Raw genomic sequence first — 17,516 nt, forward strand, 5'->3', positions numbered from 1 at the left:
GCACGCAGCAGCAGTTCTCTTGCTTTGCCAGCTTCTCAAGTACTGCGGAGGAGTCAGCGACCTGCTGCGTGCCAGCAGGAAGCCACAGCACTCACCTTCACCTCAGGGAGCACTCAGCCTGCCCAGCCCACAGAGCCCTCTCCCTTTAGCCACTCCCTAGCTGCACGCTGGCAATGCTCTTCCCACCGGCTTCTTGCAGATGCAGGTTTCTTCCCATCCTCTCTTCTGACAAACTACCCCCTCAGAGATGGCTGCAGGATGCCTTTTGCAACGAGCTGAGATTTCAGGGTTTTGTACACGCTGAGCTGCTGCTCAGGCTGGAGGATCAACAGCTGCTGTAGTAATTTGCTGGGATTTGGACCTCTGTCAAGAGAAAAAAAAATAATCACTAATTATTTGTTTGTGGTGGTGAGCAACAGCTCCCAACAAACTTTGCAACACCTTTCCAATTCCCCCTTGCTGCACAAAGAATGCAGCAGCAAGTGAAGGGTTGCCCCCAGCCTCTCCTCTCAGCATTCCTGGCACAGCAGACTCCTCAGCTCAGCCTGAAGAGGAACTACAAAGTATGTCTTGTGTTGGCTGTCAGATGGACAGAGGAAGAAGGCTTCTGGCTAATAACCTGCCCTGCTTCATCACTGACCACTGCAATCAACCAGTTTTACCCACAGAGCCTTTTCAGCTTGTGCCTGGTGCCAGATGAGCTGTGTGAGAGTGAAACAAGTGGCAAGGTGGCTAAGTCAGTAAGGGGAATCTGAAATTAGCCCCAGTGTTTCTAACTGGCAGCCTCACTTCTAGCTGGTCATAGAATCACACAATCAGGCAGGGTTGGAAGGGACCACAAGGATCAGCCAGTTCCAACCCCCCTGCCATGGGCAACGACACCCTACTCTAGAGCAGGCTGCACACAGCCTCATCCAGCCTGGCCTTAAACACCTCCAGCCATGGGGCCTCAACCAACTCCCTGGGCAACTGGCGCAGCTTGCTGAAACCCCCCAGCCTGGCCTGCAACGCTTATGGCCGGCAGGCATCCAACACCTCTCTGGGCAGCGTCGGGGCAGAGTCTCACCCCCCGCCCTGTAAAACGTTTCTTCCGTCTCTCTAGTCTGAATCTCCTCTTGTCCTGGTGCAACAGGCACTGCTCCAAAGACTGTCCCTGTCATTCTTCACAGCTCGCTTTAAACAGGGGGAGCCCATGGGAAGGTCTCTCCCCAGCGTTCTGAACCACACCGAGTCTGTCATCTTTTTCTCACAGGAGACATTTCCACCTCTCTGCTGACTGTTGTGCTCTTCTGCAGCCGTTCCAACAGGTCTGTGGCTTTCCTGTATTCAGGACTCCAGGCTTGGACACAGTACTCCAGCAGGGTCTCAGCAAAGAAGAGCAGAGCAGCAGAATCTCCTCCTCTGACCTGCTGGCCACACTTCTTTTGAGACAGCCCAGGACACAGTTGCCTTTTCGGCTGCGAGCACACAGCTCAACTCCGGCTTTGCATCCACCACTGCACCCTCGTCCTTCTCCACGGGGCTGTGCTCAATGCCTTCAGCCCCCAGTCTGTGCTGATACTGGAGGCTGCCCCCACCCATGTGTAGGACCTTGGATTTGGCCTCATTAAAGCCCATGAGGTTCACAGAGGCTCACTTGCTGTGAAAGGGTTGCCAAGGGAAGGTGAGGAACAGCAACAGCCTCCAGGTCTGGCCCTTCCCTGGGAAGCCCTTGCTCACATCTGCAGTTTGGGGTGGCACTGCTAAAGCAGGGCCAGCTGCAGCCAGTTGTGCAGGACTATGTCCAGAGGGCTGGGGAACATCTCCACATCTGGGTTCTCCACCGGCTGCCTGGGCACCCTGTCTTGCTGCTCAGCACTCACATAACCTCCTCTGCAGTTCCCCTTGCTGAGCTGACTCAATACTGGGCCCAGAGGGGCACCAACAGGCACTGGTCTCTTATTAGACCTGATGCCACTGAGCAGTACAGCCCAGGGCCCAGCTGCTCAGCACAGGTTGGCTCCAGCTCACTGTTTGCTCCTCCAGTCCACTTCCATTCCAGGGCCCTGGAGGCTGCATTACACAAGAAGAGATCCCAAGCTGGGCACAGGCAGGATCACAGCTTCCAAAACCCCTGGTCACAAACCTGCCACCCTGAGAATTGTTCCATCGATCCCCCCCAGACCGACGGAGAAGCAAACACCCACAGCAGTGGTGCACTGAGGGCCAACACTGGCTTTTATGTCTCTTCCTTGTACAAGACAGTCCAAAAGTTGGGAAGCTCTTCCTGGAGGGAGCCTTGGGCAGGCACAGCAGCTGGCAGAGTTGTCCAAGCCTCTGGAGGGTCTCTCAGAGCTCCTGCAGGCCAGAGGCAGCACAAGGAGCAGGGACAGGGTGGGCTGCTGGTGCCCTTTCTGCAGCTTGGTCCCCAGTGGGCTTAGTTTTGCAGCGTCCTGGATTCCTCCTGCTCTGCTTTGGCACTGCAGAATTCAGATGCTGTGCTGCACTATCCTCCAAGCTCAGGAACTGCAGCACCACTTGGCTTTCTTGAGCCACATTTCCTGAAGCACTGAGAAGCTGCTCCTCCTCTTCCTCACTGCTGAAGGAGGATAGCCCTCAGTGTCCATCGGACTGGGTTGATCAGGGACATGCTGTGGACAGGGGCCCAGCTGAGCCGGCTCCCTGGCAGCTGTAGGTACAGGACTCTGCTTGGAGCTGCTGTGTGATTTGGTTGGGAATTAATTGGCTGAGGCAGGAGTTATAATACAACTGTATTTCTATTTCCCCAAAAAGCTCTTTCCCCAAACTGCAAACAACTCAGTAAAGGTTTGTGTACAGGTTCCATCTCGGTCGGGAAGTCTTCACGAGGATGCTTAGGGCCATGTTCAGTAACCTAGGAAAGGCAGAAAATGGACAAGGTTAAGCTCCAAGGCAGCTTGACCCCACTTAGAGATCAGGCTGAGCAGAGCACCTAGGGAGCAGCAGGGTTTACTCACAGAGGTGAAGTAGCAGTGGAGCGACAATCCCTGCTGAATTCCTCTGCGTCAGCCTCTGACGCTGCAGGCTCTGTCCAGTCGTGGATCCAGGCGGCGTTAAGTCCGATGCGAATGAACCCTGCCAAAGCCCCAAGGGTCTGTGGGCACAGCTTCCACGAGGCAAAGATCGTGGAGCAGTGCTGCCTGGGCAGCGCAGGGGCAGAAGCCAAACTGCTGCCACGTTCCCCAGCTTGGGGTAGCGAGCAGGGCGCTGGCATACAGCGCTCCGAGAGGAGCCAGGTCCGGGTGCCGCTGGCAGCTCTCTCTCTCGTGGACCTAAGGACTTGCCAAACTGGCAGACTTGGGGGGCAGTGGCATGAGCTGTGCAAGGGCAGGACTAGAGGGGAGCTGCAAGGCGAGAGCCACGCGCTCTGTTCCTCCCTCTGGTTAGGACCTTCCCTAGGCAACCTCTCTGTGGCGATACATACACTGGGCGCAAGGGAGCAGCCAATCACCAGCCGATGCCAGTGCAGGCTTGCCCACCAGTCAGTGCCCCCTTCAAGCCCACAAGGTGTGTGTGTGAAACAGTTTTCTGCCACCTTCTTCCCACATTCAAACCTCCAGAGACAGGGGAGGGAGGAAGAAGGGATTTGGAGTGCTCCACAACAATCTGCCCTGGTGGCAGTGGACAGCTGTGTCTAGGGATTCACTGAATCAGTCAGGGTTGGCAGGGACCACAAGGATCAGCCAGTTCCAGCTCCCCTGTCATGGGCAGGGACGCCCTGGCCACAGCCTCATCCAGCCTGGCCTTAAACACCTCCAGGGACAGGACTTCAACTGCCTCCCTGGGCAACCCATTCCAGGCTCTCACCACTCTCATGGTGAAGAACTTCCTCGTCATGTCCAGTCTGAATCTGTCCTCTCTGGCTTTGCTCCATTCTCCATAGTCCTGGCAGTCCATGAGAGCCTAAAAAGAATCACAGCATCAGCCAGGTTGGAAGAGACCTTCAAGCTCATCCAGTCCAACATAGCACCCAGCCCTATCCAGTCAACCAGACCATGGCACTAAGTGCCTCATCCTGTCTTTTCCTGAACACCTCCAGGAAGGGTGACTCCACCACCTCCCTGGGCAGCCCATTCCAATGCCAATCAGTCTCTCTGGGAAGAACTTCCTCCTAGCCCCTCCCCAGCATTTTGCAGGCCCCCTTCAGATACTGAAAAGCCACAAGAAGGTCACCTGTGAGCCTCCTCTTCTCCAGACTGAACAGCCCAAACTCTTTCAGTCTGTCCTCACAGGAGAGGTGCTCCAGCACGTGGGTAATAACCCCTTGCAGTTCAGTGAGGTGTGTGTCCTATCTCTAGGTTAGCTCTCCCCTATGCCATGCCAACAGTACTAACAATATTTATCAGTAGCCCCAACAACCTTTAACAAGGCCACACACTTAAATAAGCAATTCATTGATTGCTTTGTCCCTGGCAGAGCAACAAGTTCACAGTAGAGCCTTACTTGCTCTGAGTCCATGGCTGGAGGTTGTGCTCTCTGGGTCCTGCTGCTGTCATCGTCTGGTCACCTGGGTGAGGTGCCTCTGTCTCCTGTGTATCTGGTTCTCCCTCTGCCAGGTGCTGGTCAGGTACTGGTCGATGTGCTGGAATCTGGTCCTTGGCCTTGACTCTGTCCTGCAAGGAAACAGACTTGCCTCGGCGTGCAGTGGCTGGGCTTGGCAGTTAATAGTTGGGCACAATCCCACACACACTAATGCAGTGGAGCTTCCCCTGGGTGCTATGGGAAGGAGTATAACCCCCTGGGCTTAGCCAGTGCCATGGGCACAACCCCAACAGAGGGCAGCTTAACCGGCACAGGTTGGCCCTCTTGAATCTGGGACAAGGATTTAACATTGGTCAGCATCCACCACTGGCTCAGCTGGGCAGAAGGCTTTAAGTTGGGGGCTTCTGTAGCTTGCCCAACAATTGACTGCAAGAACTGCCCGAGCCACTGCTGCCACGATCTAGTGCTTTTGGTATGGCAGGGGAGGAAGGGTCACCTCCCCTTCCTGGAGAAGCGGGACCCTCTGCGGGGAGGCTATGGAGGGCAGGGTCGAGCTTTCTTCTTCCCCCATTCAAACCGACACAGAGGCCGTCGGGAAGAAGGGATTTGGAGTGACCCACAGCCTTGGATAAGGGTCCTGGTTTTCTGATGCCTTTGGGGGCATCATCAGGGTTAGGAGGATCGGCCTTCCTCTTCCTCCCTGCTGGTTGGCTGCAGCCTGTGCCCAGCTGAGTGTGTTCAACAGTGGGCACAGAAACCTGCTTGGGGCTGTCAGGGGAGGGGGGCTGTCAGGGGAAGGGGGCTGTCAGGGGAAGGGGGGGCTGTCAGGGGAAGGGGGGGCTGTCAGGGGAGGGGGGGCTGTCAGGGGAGGGGGGGCTGTCAGGGGAAGGGGGGGCTGTCAGGGGAGGGGGGCTGTCAGGGGAGGGGGCTGTCAGGGGAAGGAGCTGCTGTTGCTACTTCCCCGGGAGCACCGTCAGGGTTTGGAGGATCAGTCCTCCTCCTTCTCCCTGCTGGTGGGCTGCAGCCTGTGGTGTCCGTGGAAGCGCTGCCACAGGGATCATTGTCCTGCTGCGAGGATCTGCTCCGCAGCCTCTTCCTGGCACCGTTGCCTCTCTGGCAGTGGGGAGAAGCCAGCTGCCCACTGCCAGCCTCACAGGCACTAAGGTGCTCTGCCTGTGGTGACGCTGGAGATGCAGCAGTGCTCTCTGCAGTGCCTGGAGCAGAGCACCTGGAGAACAAGAGAGGGATCTCTGGTTAGGGCTGCTCTTGCAGGCACCTCCGGGGCTGTGTCTCTCAGATCAGTTTCTATGGCAGAGAGAAGACAGAACCAAGAGTAGGGGTGGGAAGAAGATCCACTGGGGTCTTCCTGCAGACTCCTTTGAGTGCTCTTCTCTCCTGTCACCAGGGGAAGAGAGCAGAGAAGCAGCAGGTGACAGGAGGGCAGCAGCCTAAAGCCCAGCCAGGGAAGAGAAGTGCTGAGGAGGGCTGGTTCAGGTTTGACAGCACCGAAGGCCACAGGGAGCAAATTGTCTCCTGTGCCAGCGAGAAGTGCGCTCAGGAGGGCGAGAAGAGACCCAGCAGAGGCAGAAGGAGATGCTGCCACCACCTGACGTAGAACAGCAGGTAGGCTTGCTGCCGCAGCACGGTGCCCACGGCGCAGGGCGTCACGGAGGTGTCGTCCATCCGGTACCACAGCCCGTTGCTGGCCTGCAACAGAAGAGAGTCGAGCTGGAGAGGAGCTGCCTGCTGGCACCAACCCACCGCTGGAGAAGCTCAGAGCCCGCAGTGTGCCAGAGCAAAGCCAGCCCCGGCCCTGGGCAGACCTTCTCCCCAAGGCCTCGGCTGCCAGCCACCCTGCCGGGGAAGCTTCTCCTCCCCAGCACACGTCTCAGCCAGGCAGGTTCTGCTCACCTTTACGTAGCAGAAGTAGTGCCCGCTGGCACTGCCGCCGCCTCTGTGCACCAGCACAGCGTAGAGGCTGTACAGGCACGGCTCTCCCCGTGCCTGGGACATGTATGGGCGAAGGTCCAGGCTCAGGGGGAACTCCACAGCCTGCAGGGAGACCCAGAGGGCTCAGAAGCCATCCTGAGGTACCGCACACAGGAGGGGTTGCGGAGCAGGGCGCAGAGGGCAGTGAACGCGACTCTGGGCCACGATCCTTGGTTGCCCTGCTGCAACCTGCAGTAGTTTAGGTGGCAGGGAACTGTTCTGGCCAGAGCAGCTCTGCCCCAGCACAGCAGCGCTGCTCTGCCCACGGGCACTCCCCTCGGTGCTCCCAGAAGGGCCTTTGGCAATATGCAACTGAAGGAGCTGGTGAAGGGGCACAGCTTTGGGAAGCCTCCTGCTGCAGGAGGAGGAAGCTGCCCTGCAGCTGCCCACGCACCTTGCTGAGCTTTCTGCCGGTCATGCCAAACCTCTTCAGAGCCAGCGTCAGGACCGGGGGCGCGTCTTGGATGCTGAACCCCTTGGAGGCTGCAGCCACAGTGTCACAGCTGGAAAGCAAGCAGAGAGCCCGTGCTGAAATGCAGCCTCTCTTGCCCCAGCAGGCCAGAGCAGCTCCCAGTCTCACACGCCCTGCAGCTGTCTGCAGGCCCTTCAGACCCATGAGGTCACCTTACAAAGAGCTGAGCCTTCTGAGGGGGCATTTGCAGGTGCAGGGCAGAAGGTGACTTGTGCTGGGGGAAGGGCAGCACCTCGGTGCAGCACCTGGCATTGACAGTGCCATCGGGGACCACCTCACCTCCTGCATCTGATGCAGTTTGCTCCGTCCAGCAGCTCCGGCTGCACGAAGGCCTGCAGAGCTGCGCTGACAGATGAGGCTCCCTGCAGGAGAGAGAAAGCAGAGCTGCGAGCTCAGGGAGAAGCCCCAGCCCAAAGGCCTCCTGGCAGCTGAGAGGGTGGCCCTGGTAGCTGAGGCCGAGGAGGCCTCCAGGAGGAGGCAGAAGGAGAGCCTGATGCCCTCCTTTCCCTCAATGCCCAGGCATTCCCGGGCTGCCAAGAGCTACTCCTCTCTGCTCGCTTCAGCTCCCACTGTCTGCAGGCTCAGAACCCATCAGAGCCTGGCAGCTCAGGTGGGGTGGAGGCAAGGGCCAAAGGAAGCAGGAGGGGGCACACTGTGGGTGCAGAGAGAGCAGAGCCTGCTTGTCCAGTCGAAAGCCAGCCCTAAGTGGAACACCACCACCATGGCCCGCCCAGGACACCATCCCTGCCGCTTCCCACCCACCACCAGGCTCTCTCCTGTTCCAGCAGGTGGTGGTTGAGCCAAGCATGTGGCTTCTGCAAAGCTGCAGGGGCCCTGGGCCTCTGGCAGCGCAGGGACAAACCCTCGTACCCCGATATCCAAAGGGACATTCAGGAAGGGCTCGTAGGAATCGGAGGCAGCGTCGCAGCTCAGGCAGGTGACTGGAAGGCAAAGGAAGAAGCTCAGCCAGGGGGAAGCCACCGACGGTGCCGCTGTGCCCTCTGTCTGCCGGCTGCGGCAGCCACACGCTGAGGGGCTGGGCGCAGCAGGCAGGAGGGCACCGACAGCTCCAGGGACAAGGGCGACACTGCACACTTACGTCTGGATCTCAGAAGGCCCTCGAATATTTGCTGGATGATGTTCCTGGAGGGCAAGCAGAGCTCCAGGCTGGAAAGAAATGGCGTCGGGTAGAGAGCTCTCTCCTCCCGGAGCCTGGCTTTGTCTGAAAGGCCTGGGCACAGGTCTCTCCTGGATGGGAGGGCATCAAGGGGTCAAAGGGCTGGGGACCACTGAGGAGGTCATTTGCCTGTGCTTACCTGCTGCTCTCAGCTGGACACGCTGCCTGCATGGCCATCAGCAGGAAGCAGAAGAACTCGTGTGCATCCTCCTGCCTGCCATCCAGGAACAGATCTCCAACACCTGGGAAAGAAGAGCTCAGTGGTGCTCTGCTGCAGGAATGGAGAAGGCCTGGCAGAGCTCCTGACATGACTTACACTGGAGGCTCTCGAGGACACTCAGGGGCTCCAGGATGCTGCCTGCAGCCTGCAGGACGTCACAGATGTGTGCTTCCATCGTGCACATCATGCAGAAGACTTGCTGCTGGCCTGAAGGGGAGGCAAGCAAAGTGCTCAGGTGAGCAAACCACCCACAGAGATGGGAAAGCTAATGGAGATCCTGACCCTCTAGCAACAGGCTCTGCTGCTCTTCTGCCAAGGTGCCACGTCCCAGCAAGGCCAGGACAGTGCACAGAAAACTTGCTTCAGAGGGATGCTGAGCTGACTCCAGGCTTGGGAGCGATGCACACAGAGGGCTTAACCCGCAGGGACAGGCCCCGAGAGCTGGGGCCAGGACACGGGGCCTGTCTGAAGGTGAAGACAGCCAGACGTGGCAAGTGGCACCTCAGCTCCAGGAGCACCCCCTGGGAGAGGCTGGCAGAGGAGGGCAGCTTCGTTCCTAAATCCAGTCCCATCTGCTGGGGATGCTTGGGCAGTGCCCCCCCTCCCCCCGCTCACAAGCAGAAGCTCCTCAGGTACTCACAGGAGCGCCTGTGCAGCCCGGAGAGGAAGTAGTTGGCCAGAGGGGGGGTGTAGGTCAGGCACTGCAGGACAGAGTTGATGAAGCAGGTCTCGCCCATGTTGTAGAGGCCAGCTCCAGGGCCCTGTCTCTGCTGCCACTCCAGGCAGATCTCCTCGGATGAGAGGATTCCCTCTGGCGGAGCCATTCCCTCGGCAGGCACTGCAGGGAAATGAGAGGGGAGGAGAGGTGAGACCATGCTGCTGCAGCTCAGGTGTTGCCAGAGCTGGTCCTGCACAGGAGCACCCAGGACAGCCAGCCCGGACTGCGCCCAAGGGCACCGGGGGCAGCCAAAGGCTGCCACTGAAACTGCCTGCTCCTGTGTCCCGTTCCCTGCCTGCTCCATCGTGTGTCCCCAGAGCCCAACCCTGCTCACCGGCAGCACAGAGAGAATGGGAGCTGAAGACTCCTCCCGCACTGGGGGGCAGTACAGGAGCAGCGGTTAGCAGAAGCAGCCACTTGCTCAAGCGGCAGAGGAAGAGCGGAGTGAGGCCGAAGGGCAGCTCAGTCCGACTGGCTGGGGCTGGCTGCTCTGCAGCCTATACAGACCTGGCCCGCTGAGGTCACAAGCGCCGGCGTGTCCCGGCGCCATGCCCCATTGTGACGCGGGGCTGCACGGAGCCCAGGGGGCAGCAGGAGCAGAGCAGAAACGCAGGACGGCTCAGCTCCTGTGGTTAGGGTCCACTCGAGGGGCTTTCATCTGTGCCCAGCTGTTGGCCTGTCCTGTAAAGTGAACAGAAATAAAGAAGTGTTTAGCCCTCAGCGCAGCTCTGCCGTGGGTGTTTGCTCCTCTGGCAGAACTCTCCTCAGCGTGGCCGTTAGGGGCTTTGTGTAAGGCAGATCTGATACTAATGCAAGTGATTGATTAGTATTTAGTAACATAAAAGCATGCCCAAACTTACTGCAGGGTCGTTTGTTCAGCTGGGAAGATGCTTTCACAGGCTCACAGGATGTCAGGGCTGGGAAGGGACCCAAGGAGGTCATCGAGTCCAACCCACCCCTGCTGGAGCAGGACAGTTCTGCCTGACACAGACCACAGAGGGACACATCCAGACAGGCCTTGACAGGACCCAGAGAAGGAGACTCCACAACCTCTCTGGGGAGCCTGTTCAGTGCTCTGGGACCCTTCCAGTCATAAGTTCCCCCATCTGTTGAGGCGGAGCCTCTGTTGCTGCAACTTACACCCATTGCTGCTTCTCCTAGGATGGTTACAGTCAAGGTGAGGCTTGACGGGCCCTGGGTGAGCTGCTCTAGTGGGGAAGTCCCTGCTGGCTGCTGGATGACCTCTAGAGGTCCCTTCCAGCCCGGACCGTTCTGTGTTCTCTGATAGCACAGCTTGGCTGCCTGGGGCTTTCGTGTTGTAGGAGGGGGAAGCAGCAGCAGCTCCTCCGGGCTGCAGGGTCTTGCTCGAAGCCACTTTACCGGGCAGCAGTCACATGGAACGAAGTGCAGGCTTAGCTCTTTGCAACACAGCTGTAAGGAACCATCTCAAGGACACAAACTCTGCCTGCTGTGCACGCTGCAGGACAGAGGAGGCAGGAGGGTTTCCAGCTCAGGGTTTCTTCTTCTCTGTTGTTATTTTTCGTTTCCACAGTGCCTGCTCCAGTGAGGGCCTGAAGCAGCCCAAGTGCAGCAGGCAGGACAGGCTGACACCATTTACAGTACTTACACAAAATACACCGCTGCTGCTCCAGGGGCAGCCCTGCAGCGGCAGCCACAGTGCAAGGGAGAAGGCTCTCTGCTGCGCGAAGCTCAGCTGCCCTGCTGGTCAGGCTGCCACGCTGCAGCTGACAGCAGAACAAGTCGGGTGAAGAGGCTGGTGAGAGGGACTGTGGCTGCCAGTCACAGCTCAGCCACCCTCCAGTGACAGCTCCTGCTGAGCTTTACTGACAGCCGGCCCAAGCCACTGCTCTGCCCAGCCGGCTCCGAGGTGCTGCCTTCGTGTGGGCACTGCCAGCAGGCAGCACACTTCATCCCCGATGCTCTCTTGCATTCACTGCTAAAACAGACTTTTGCTGTTAACTCTTTTTATTACACATGCTAGAAAGGGACACTAAAAAGTTCAAGTTTCCCAAGTAAACTGCCCTTTTATGTAGATCTGTTCTATGTAGAGAGGTTTCACTTCCTAGATTCCTTTTTCAGTCCCCAGTACCCACGAGAAGGATGTTCCAGCTCCAGGATGGCTCTGTGTGCTCAGAAGCATCCTGTCCAAAGCCTCAGCTCAAAGTTAGTTACCCAGGGATGCTCCTGCGGTCGCTCTCATTTTCCCTGCCCTTCTCTCTGCAGCACCTTTCCACTCTTGTGCCACCACTTCTCCTCAGCCTGGGCAAGAGCTCAAATTCAGGCCACTCCCATTAAGAAGCCAAGTCACACAAGGGTCTGGTGACATTCTTCCTCCCCTGGGGGGCTCCTCCCACACAGTCCTGCAGGTCAGACCTCATTTACTTGGTCTGACACCAACAAGAATTGCTCCAGACTTCAGTTTGCTTCATAGCCATGCCCAGAGCTGCTGCTCCCCGAGTGGGTGCATGGAGGGAGTCTCAGCTGCAGGGTACTCAACAAGCAGCCTGAGGTTTTGAGGTGCAGCTTCCCACCCACCCGGGAGACTTCCTCCATGGTTCATTCCTCAAGCAGCAGCAGAAGCAGCTCTGTAAGGCTCTTTGCTCCCTCTCTCACCTTTGCCCTCTCTGCACACACCCCTGTAAATATTTCATACACACACAGCTCTGTCTGCATGGCCCCCACACATTTGCCCCTGCAGAAGCTTACTGACAACCTCCTGGCAAAACTCAATTCTTCCAAGGACCAGGATGCCAAGACCAAGCTGGCACCTGTGCTTTCTGCCTGCCCAGCAGTCACCTCTGTCACTTAACAAGGGCTTGCACTTTTATTTGCATCACACGGTGCAAACTGTTAGAAAGCAGTCAGGAGTGAGACCACAGAACCTCAGCTTTCCTCACATGTCCACAGCAGAGCTGCTGCCTGCACGAAGCCTCCACTCAAACACCTTTTTGTGTACCCAAGCTTGCTTAAGGATCTTCTTGCCAACTAGCAAGCAGCAGCAGAGCTCTGCACCCTGTCTGGCCCTCTGCACCATCACCAGGCACAACTTCCCTGCTTCACACCTTAACAAAGCAGCACTTAAAGGTTGCTTTTCACTCAGCACTCCAAGTGCTTTCAAAAAGATAAGGCTTGAGTGACTGTCTCCAGGCCGTGGATACCAAGGGTTTCCACTCCAGAGTCTCCCCCAGACTGTACAAACCAAGGGCTTCCACCCCAGATTCTCTCCCAGGCTGTACAAACCAAGGGTTTCCACTCCAGATTCTCCCCAGGCTGTGGATACCAAGGGTTTCCACTCCAGAGTCTCCCCCAGACTGTACAAACCAAGGGCTTCCACCCCAGATTCTCCCCAGGCTGTGGATACCAAGGGTTTCCACTCCAGATGCTCCCCAGGCTGTGGATACCAAGGGTTTCCACTCCAGAGTCTCCCCAGGCTGTGGATACCAAGGGTTTCCACTCCAGATACTCCCCAGGCTGTACAAACCAAGGGTTTCCACTCCAGAGTCTCCCCAGGCTGTGGATACCAAGGGTTTCCACTCCAGAGTCTCCCCAGGCTGTGGATACCAAGGGTTTCCACTCCAGAGTCTCCCCAGGATGTGGATACCAAGGGTTTCCACTCCAGATTCTCCCCAGGCTGTGGATACCAAGGGTTTCCACTCCAGATTCTCCCCAGGCTGTGGATACCAAGGGTTTCCACTCCAGATGCTCCCCAGGCTGTGGATACCAAGGGTTTCCACTCCAGATTCTCCCCAGGCTGTGGATACCAAGGGTTTCCACTCCAGATTCTCCCCAGGCTGTGGATACCAAGGGTTTCCACTCCAGAGTCTCCCCAGGCTGTGGATACCAAGGGTTTCCACTCCAGAGTCTCCCCAGGCTGTGGATACCAAGGGTTTCCACTCCAGATTCTCCCCAGGCTGTGGATACCAAGGCTTTCCACTCCAGATGCTCCCCAGGCTGGTTCCTGGATGGAAGGATCCCATCTCCTCAGGTCACCTCTGCTCTTGGAGGCAGACCCTTGTTTAGAATCCCTACCACCAGCCTTGCAGCAGCAGCAGCAGCAGCTCTGCAGCCTTGCAGCAGAGGGACTCATCTCTGGAAAGCTTGCTCTGGTGTCCTAAGAAAGCTGTGTTCTGAGAGAGAGCTGAGTTCAACCTTCCTGCCTGCTCAGCAAATACAGCCAGCCCGACCTGGCAGGCTCCAAGCACCTCTCTGACCAGGCCAACACAAAGTTCTGCTCAACTGTAGGTTCAGCACGGGGCTGGATAAAAGTGCTTCATCTCTTTGTGCCTCAGCAACCACTGGAGACTCAAAAACACAACCCCAAACCCACAACAACCAAAACCCACCCCAAAACCACTACTGCTAAGATATCTGGTTTTAAATAACTCAGTAAAAACTAAGAGTGAGCTTTATTTCATGTCTGAGTCCCAAGCCTGCCAGGCTGGGTGCCAAGCCTGCCAGGCTGGGTGCCCAAGGCAGGCTGCAGCCCTTCACTTGAGCAGCTGAAGCACGCAGCAGCAGTTCTCTTGCTTTGCCAGCTTCTCAAGTACTGCGGAGGAGTCAGCGACCTGCTGCGTGCCAGCAGGAAGCCACAGCACTCACCTTCACCTCAGGGAGCACTCAGCCTGCCCAGCCCACAGAGCCCTCTCCCTTTAGCCACTCCCTAGCTGCACGCTGGCAATGCTCTTCCCACAGGCTTCTTGCAGATGCAGGTTTCTTCCCATCCTCTCTTCTGACAAACTACCCCCTCAGAGATGGCTGCAGGATGCCTTTTGCAACGAGCTGAGATTTCAGGGTTTTGTACACGCTGAGCTGCTGCTCAGGCTGGAGGATCAACAGCTGCTGTAGTAATTTGCTGGGATTTGGACCTCTGTCAAGGGAAAAAAAAATAATCACTAATTATTTGTTTGTGGTGGTGAGCAACAGCTCCCAACAAACTTTGCAACACCTTTCCAATTCCCCCTTGCTGCACAAAGAATGCAGCAGCAAGTGAAGGGTTTCCCCCAGCCTCTCCTCTCAGCATTCCTGGCACAGCAGACTCCTCAGCTCAGACTGAAGAGGAACTACAAAGTATGTCTTGTGTTGGCTGTCAGATGGAGAGAGGAAGAAGGCTTCTGGCTAATAACCTGCCCTGCTTCATCACTGACCACTGCAATCAACCAGTTCTACCCACAGAGCCTTTTCAGCTTGCGCCTGGTGCCAGATGAGCTGTGTGAGAGTGAAACAAGTGGCAAGGTGGCTAAGTCAGTAAGGGGAATCTGAAATTAGCCCCAGTGTTTCTAACTGGCAGCCTCACTTCTGGCTGGTCATAGAATCACACAATCAGGCAGGGTTGGAAGGGACCACAAGGATCAGCCAGTTCCAACCCCACTGCCATGGGCAAGGACACTCTACTCTAGAGCAGGCTGCCCACAGCCTCAGCCAGCCTGGCCTTAAACACCTCCAGCCATGGGGCCTCAACAACCTCCCTGGGCAACCGATTCCAGCCTCTCACCACTCTGATGCTCAACAACTTCTTCCTCATGTCCAGGCTGACTCTCCCCACCTCCACCTTTGCTACATTCGCCCCAGTCCTGGCACTTCCTGATATCCTTTAAAGTCCCTCCCCAGCTTTTTTGTAGACCCCTTCAGATCCTGGAAGGTCACAAGAAGGTCACCTGGGAGCCTCCTCTGCTCCAGCCTGCACAGCCCCAACACTTTCAGTCTGTCCTCATAGGACATAGTCACTGATTTGCAGTCTGCTTCTACACTGGACTAAAGATGAGGCAGCAAATCTGTGGCTGATCAGGTAGCTGCTAATTATTGAGCCACAGGCACTTACAAAACTGAGGGCTTTTGTCAGTGTGGACACCTCCAGTCCCTGCCTCAGGAACCAGAGTGACTGACTGCAAGGGAACTGTCAGCCCCATGGTTTCTGGACATGAGGAGGAAGTTGAGCATGAGAGCAGTGAGAGGCTGGAATGGGTTGCCCAGGGAGGTGGTTGAGGCCCCATGGCTGGAGGTGTTTAAGGCCAGGCTGGCTGAGGCTGTGGGCAGCCTGCTCTAGGGTAGGGTGTCCTTGCCCATGGCAGTGGGGTTGGAACTGGCTGATCCTTGTGGTCCCTTCCAACCCTGCCTGATTGTGTGATTCTTCTTGAAAGCTGCTGTGGTTCAGAAATGAGCAGGGCTGTTAAGAAGCTGTCTCCTCTGTCTCCGACCATAGCTGATGTTGGGAAAAAGCTCAAATTGCCCAACTCAGGTAACAGGCAACCACAAAGAACCTGTTTTGAACCAAGACACCCAGGATACAAGCTCCCTGAGTTCTCATCTCGACCAGGAAACACCAAGACAAGTGACTGACAACTACTGCAACTTTCAGGAAGAGCTTCAGTCTCACCACCTCTGCATTCTTCAGGAACCACAGAGGGGAGGCAGCAACCCTCCTGCCCCAAGCCCCATCCTCACACCTCCCTACAGTCAGTAAATTCGAGTCAAACCTTCAGGATGTTTCTAGACAACCTTGTGGTTATTTAAGGCACAGAGGTTACCTCCAGCAGCAGCCAGAGACATCTTGAGGCACAGCTTTAACCTGACCCAAAGCAGAGGCTGTAACAGCTTAGGAGTTCTGCGTCTTCTATCGTTGCACAAGTCGGAGTTAGGAATGCAATCCCAGCTCCACCCACAGCACAGAAGACAGCTTGGGGGAGGTAACTGCTGCAGTTCATCAACAGTGAGCACAAAGCTCCTACCTTATGAAACTGGTGATGTAGACATGCACAAAGGTGGCCATCAGGTACTGGCAATCGAAGCGATCCATGATGCCACCGTGCCCTGGGATGGTGTCTGCAAAGTCCTTTTGGGTGGGAAGAGAAAACAACAGCAGCAAAGCCCAAGGTCAGTGCCTGCAGTGAAACACTCCAAGGAGGCAGCAGCACCTGCCAGCAGCAAGCTTAGCCTGCACTCAAAATGCAGCTGCACTGCACTGAGCCAGAAGTCAGCACAAGAAAGGCAGCGAAGCTATGGAAGGGTCTGGAGAAGAGAGCTGAGGAGGAGCAGCTGAGGGAGCTGGGGGTGTGCAGTGTGGGGAAGAGGGAGGCTGAGGGCAGAGCTCATTGCTGTCTGCAGCTGCCTGAGATGAGGCTGCAGTGAGGTGGGGGTTGAGCTCTTCTCCCTAGGAAGAAGTGGCAGAGTAAGAGGGAATGGCCTCAAGCTGCACCAGGGGAGGTTCAGGCTGGACAGTAGGAAAAATTCTTCCCTGAAAGGGTTGTCAGAGTCTGACCCAGGCTGCCCAGGGAGTCCCCATCCCTGGAAGTGTTTAGAAGCCACCTGGATGTGGTGCTTGGGGATACATCTTGGTGGTGGATTCCCCATCCCTGGGGGTGTTAAGAAGCTGCCTGGATGTGGTGCTTGGGGATGGATGTGGCAGAGTAGGGTTAATGGCTGGACTCAACGATCCAGAAGGTCTTTCCCAACCTAAATAACTCTGTTAAGGGCCACCTTTGCTAAAGGAGTTAAGTGCAAGGTTGAGTCAGGGTCTGAGGAGAAAAGGAAGAGAGGAAGTGACTTGTCCACAGTCTCACAGCTACAAGAGGACAGTGGAAGATGCAGGTTTGCAGCGCTGGGCACATCTGTGTGCCTGGCATCAGGTTATAGCAAAGCTCTGAAGCCAAAGCTATCAGAGCACCAGAAGGATGTCTGGATTAGAAAATACCTCTAAGATCACCCAGTCCAACCCTCAGGCAACTGCCAAGGTTGGGGCTAAACCATGTCACTCAGCACCACACCTCTGCATCCTTTCTTGCCCCTGCAGAATCCAATTCTATTTACTGCTTGTATTGACTTCTCTTCTTCTGTTAGCTGCTGCTGAAGCACTTGCAACCAGGTGTTTCCAAGAGGCAGAGCTGTGGTGCTGAGGGCCATGGTTTAGCCCCAGCCTTGGCAGAGTTAGTGAATGGTTGGACTGGGTGAGCTTAGAGGCACCTTCCAACCCAAACCATTCCATGATGCTCTGTATCTGCTGAACTCAGCTGGAACATCATCACCCTTCTGTGTACTACAGTGAATGCCTGAACCCAAACCCCATCCATTTCCCTAACCCAAAGAGAAAACCAAACCAAAACCAGCTTCCAGGAGTCACCACACACCTTGATTTTGAAAGCTCTTTTAAAGCCACTGGCAAAGAAGCCTCCAAAGGGCCCAATCAAGGAGGCAAAGGTTGAGAGCGCGACGCTGTGCATCTGGAAGGGGTACAGGGTCACCGTGTCCTGCAAGACAAACACCAGCACCCAGCTTCAGTGTGCTGACTGGGGGCATTTCAAGACTGAATGCTTTCACATGGGGCTGCTGCAGAGCAAACCTCCTCAAAGCTCAGCCTTCCTGCCCTAAAATGATGCTGGAAAGAAAGGAAAAGCTGCAGGAAGCTGCTGGAAGGCCTGCACACGTG

General features: G+C 56.5%; 2 protein-coding genes across 7 annotated transcripts in view; both read right to left on the reverse strand.

Annotated features, from left to right (window-relative positions):
• Window positions 1–5,415: 5,415 nt before the first annotated feature.
• On the reverse strand, window positions 5,416–10,939 carry LOC135179068 (ubiquitin carboxyl-terminal hydrolase 42-like). The gene is made up of 11 exons (XM_064150437.1): window positions 9,584–10,939; window positions 8,999–9,196; window positions 8,455–8,565; window positions 8,278–8,380; window positions 8,061–8,128; window positions 7,832–7,902; window positions 7,241–7,323; window positions 6,884–6,992; window positions 6,412–6,552; window positions 6,107–6,207; window positions 5,416–5,728 (listed from the first exon to the last, which is right to left on the reverse strand). The coding sequence occupies exons 1-11, from the start codon at window positions 9,624–9,626 to the stop codon at window positions 5,416–5,418; spliced, it is 1,341 nt and encodes a 446-aa protein (XP_064006507.1). The 5' UTR covers window positions 9,627–10,939.
• A 105-nt stretch (window positions 10,940–11,044) lies between these two features.
• Window positions 11,045–17,516, reverse strand: part of CDS1 (CDP-diacylglycerol synthase 1) — a 111,779-nt gene continuing 105,307 nt past the window's right edge. For 5 of the 6 annotated variants that reach the window (XM_064149525.1, XM_064149527.1, XM_064149524.1 and 2 more), the window contains 3 exons: window positions 17,218–17,337; window positions 15,823–15,926; window positions 11,045–13,964 (listed from right to left, as the gene is read on the reverse strand). In XM_064149525.1, coding sequence (XP_064005595.1) covers window positions 13,835–13,964; window positions 15,823–15,926; window positions 17,218–17,337 — 354 coding nt within the window. In that variant the 3' untranslated portion in view covers window positions 11,045–13,834. The remainder of the gene's footprint in view (window positions 13,965–15,822; window positions 15,927–17,217; window positions 17,338–17,516) is intronic. The other variant, XM_064149526.1, reaches the window with a different exon arrangement.

The sequence above is a fragment of the Pogoniulus pusillus genome, chromosome 10 (assembly GCF_015220805.1).
Source record: "Pogoniulus pusillus isolate bPogPus1 chromosome 10, bPogPus1.pri, whole genome shotgun sequence".
NCBI lineage: Eukaryota > Metazoa > Chordata > Aves > Piciformes > Lybiidae > Pogoniulus > Pogoniulus pusillus.

Coding starts and splice junctions, on each gene's coding strand:
- LOC135179068 (XM_064150437.1), bottom strand. CDS start 9,626: ATGGCGCCGGGACACGCCGGCGCTTGTGACCTCAGCGGGCCAG. Junction 8,129..8,277: donor TGTCCAGCTGAGAGCAGCAG/GTAAGCACAGGC, acceptor ATTTCTTTCCAG/CCTGGAGCTCTGCTTGCCCT. Junction 7,324..7,831: donor ATGTCCCTTTGGATATCGGG/GTACGAGGGTTT, acceptor TCTCTCCTGCAG/GGAGCCTCATCTGTCAGCGC.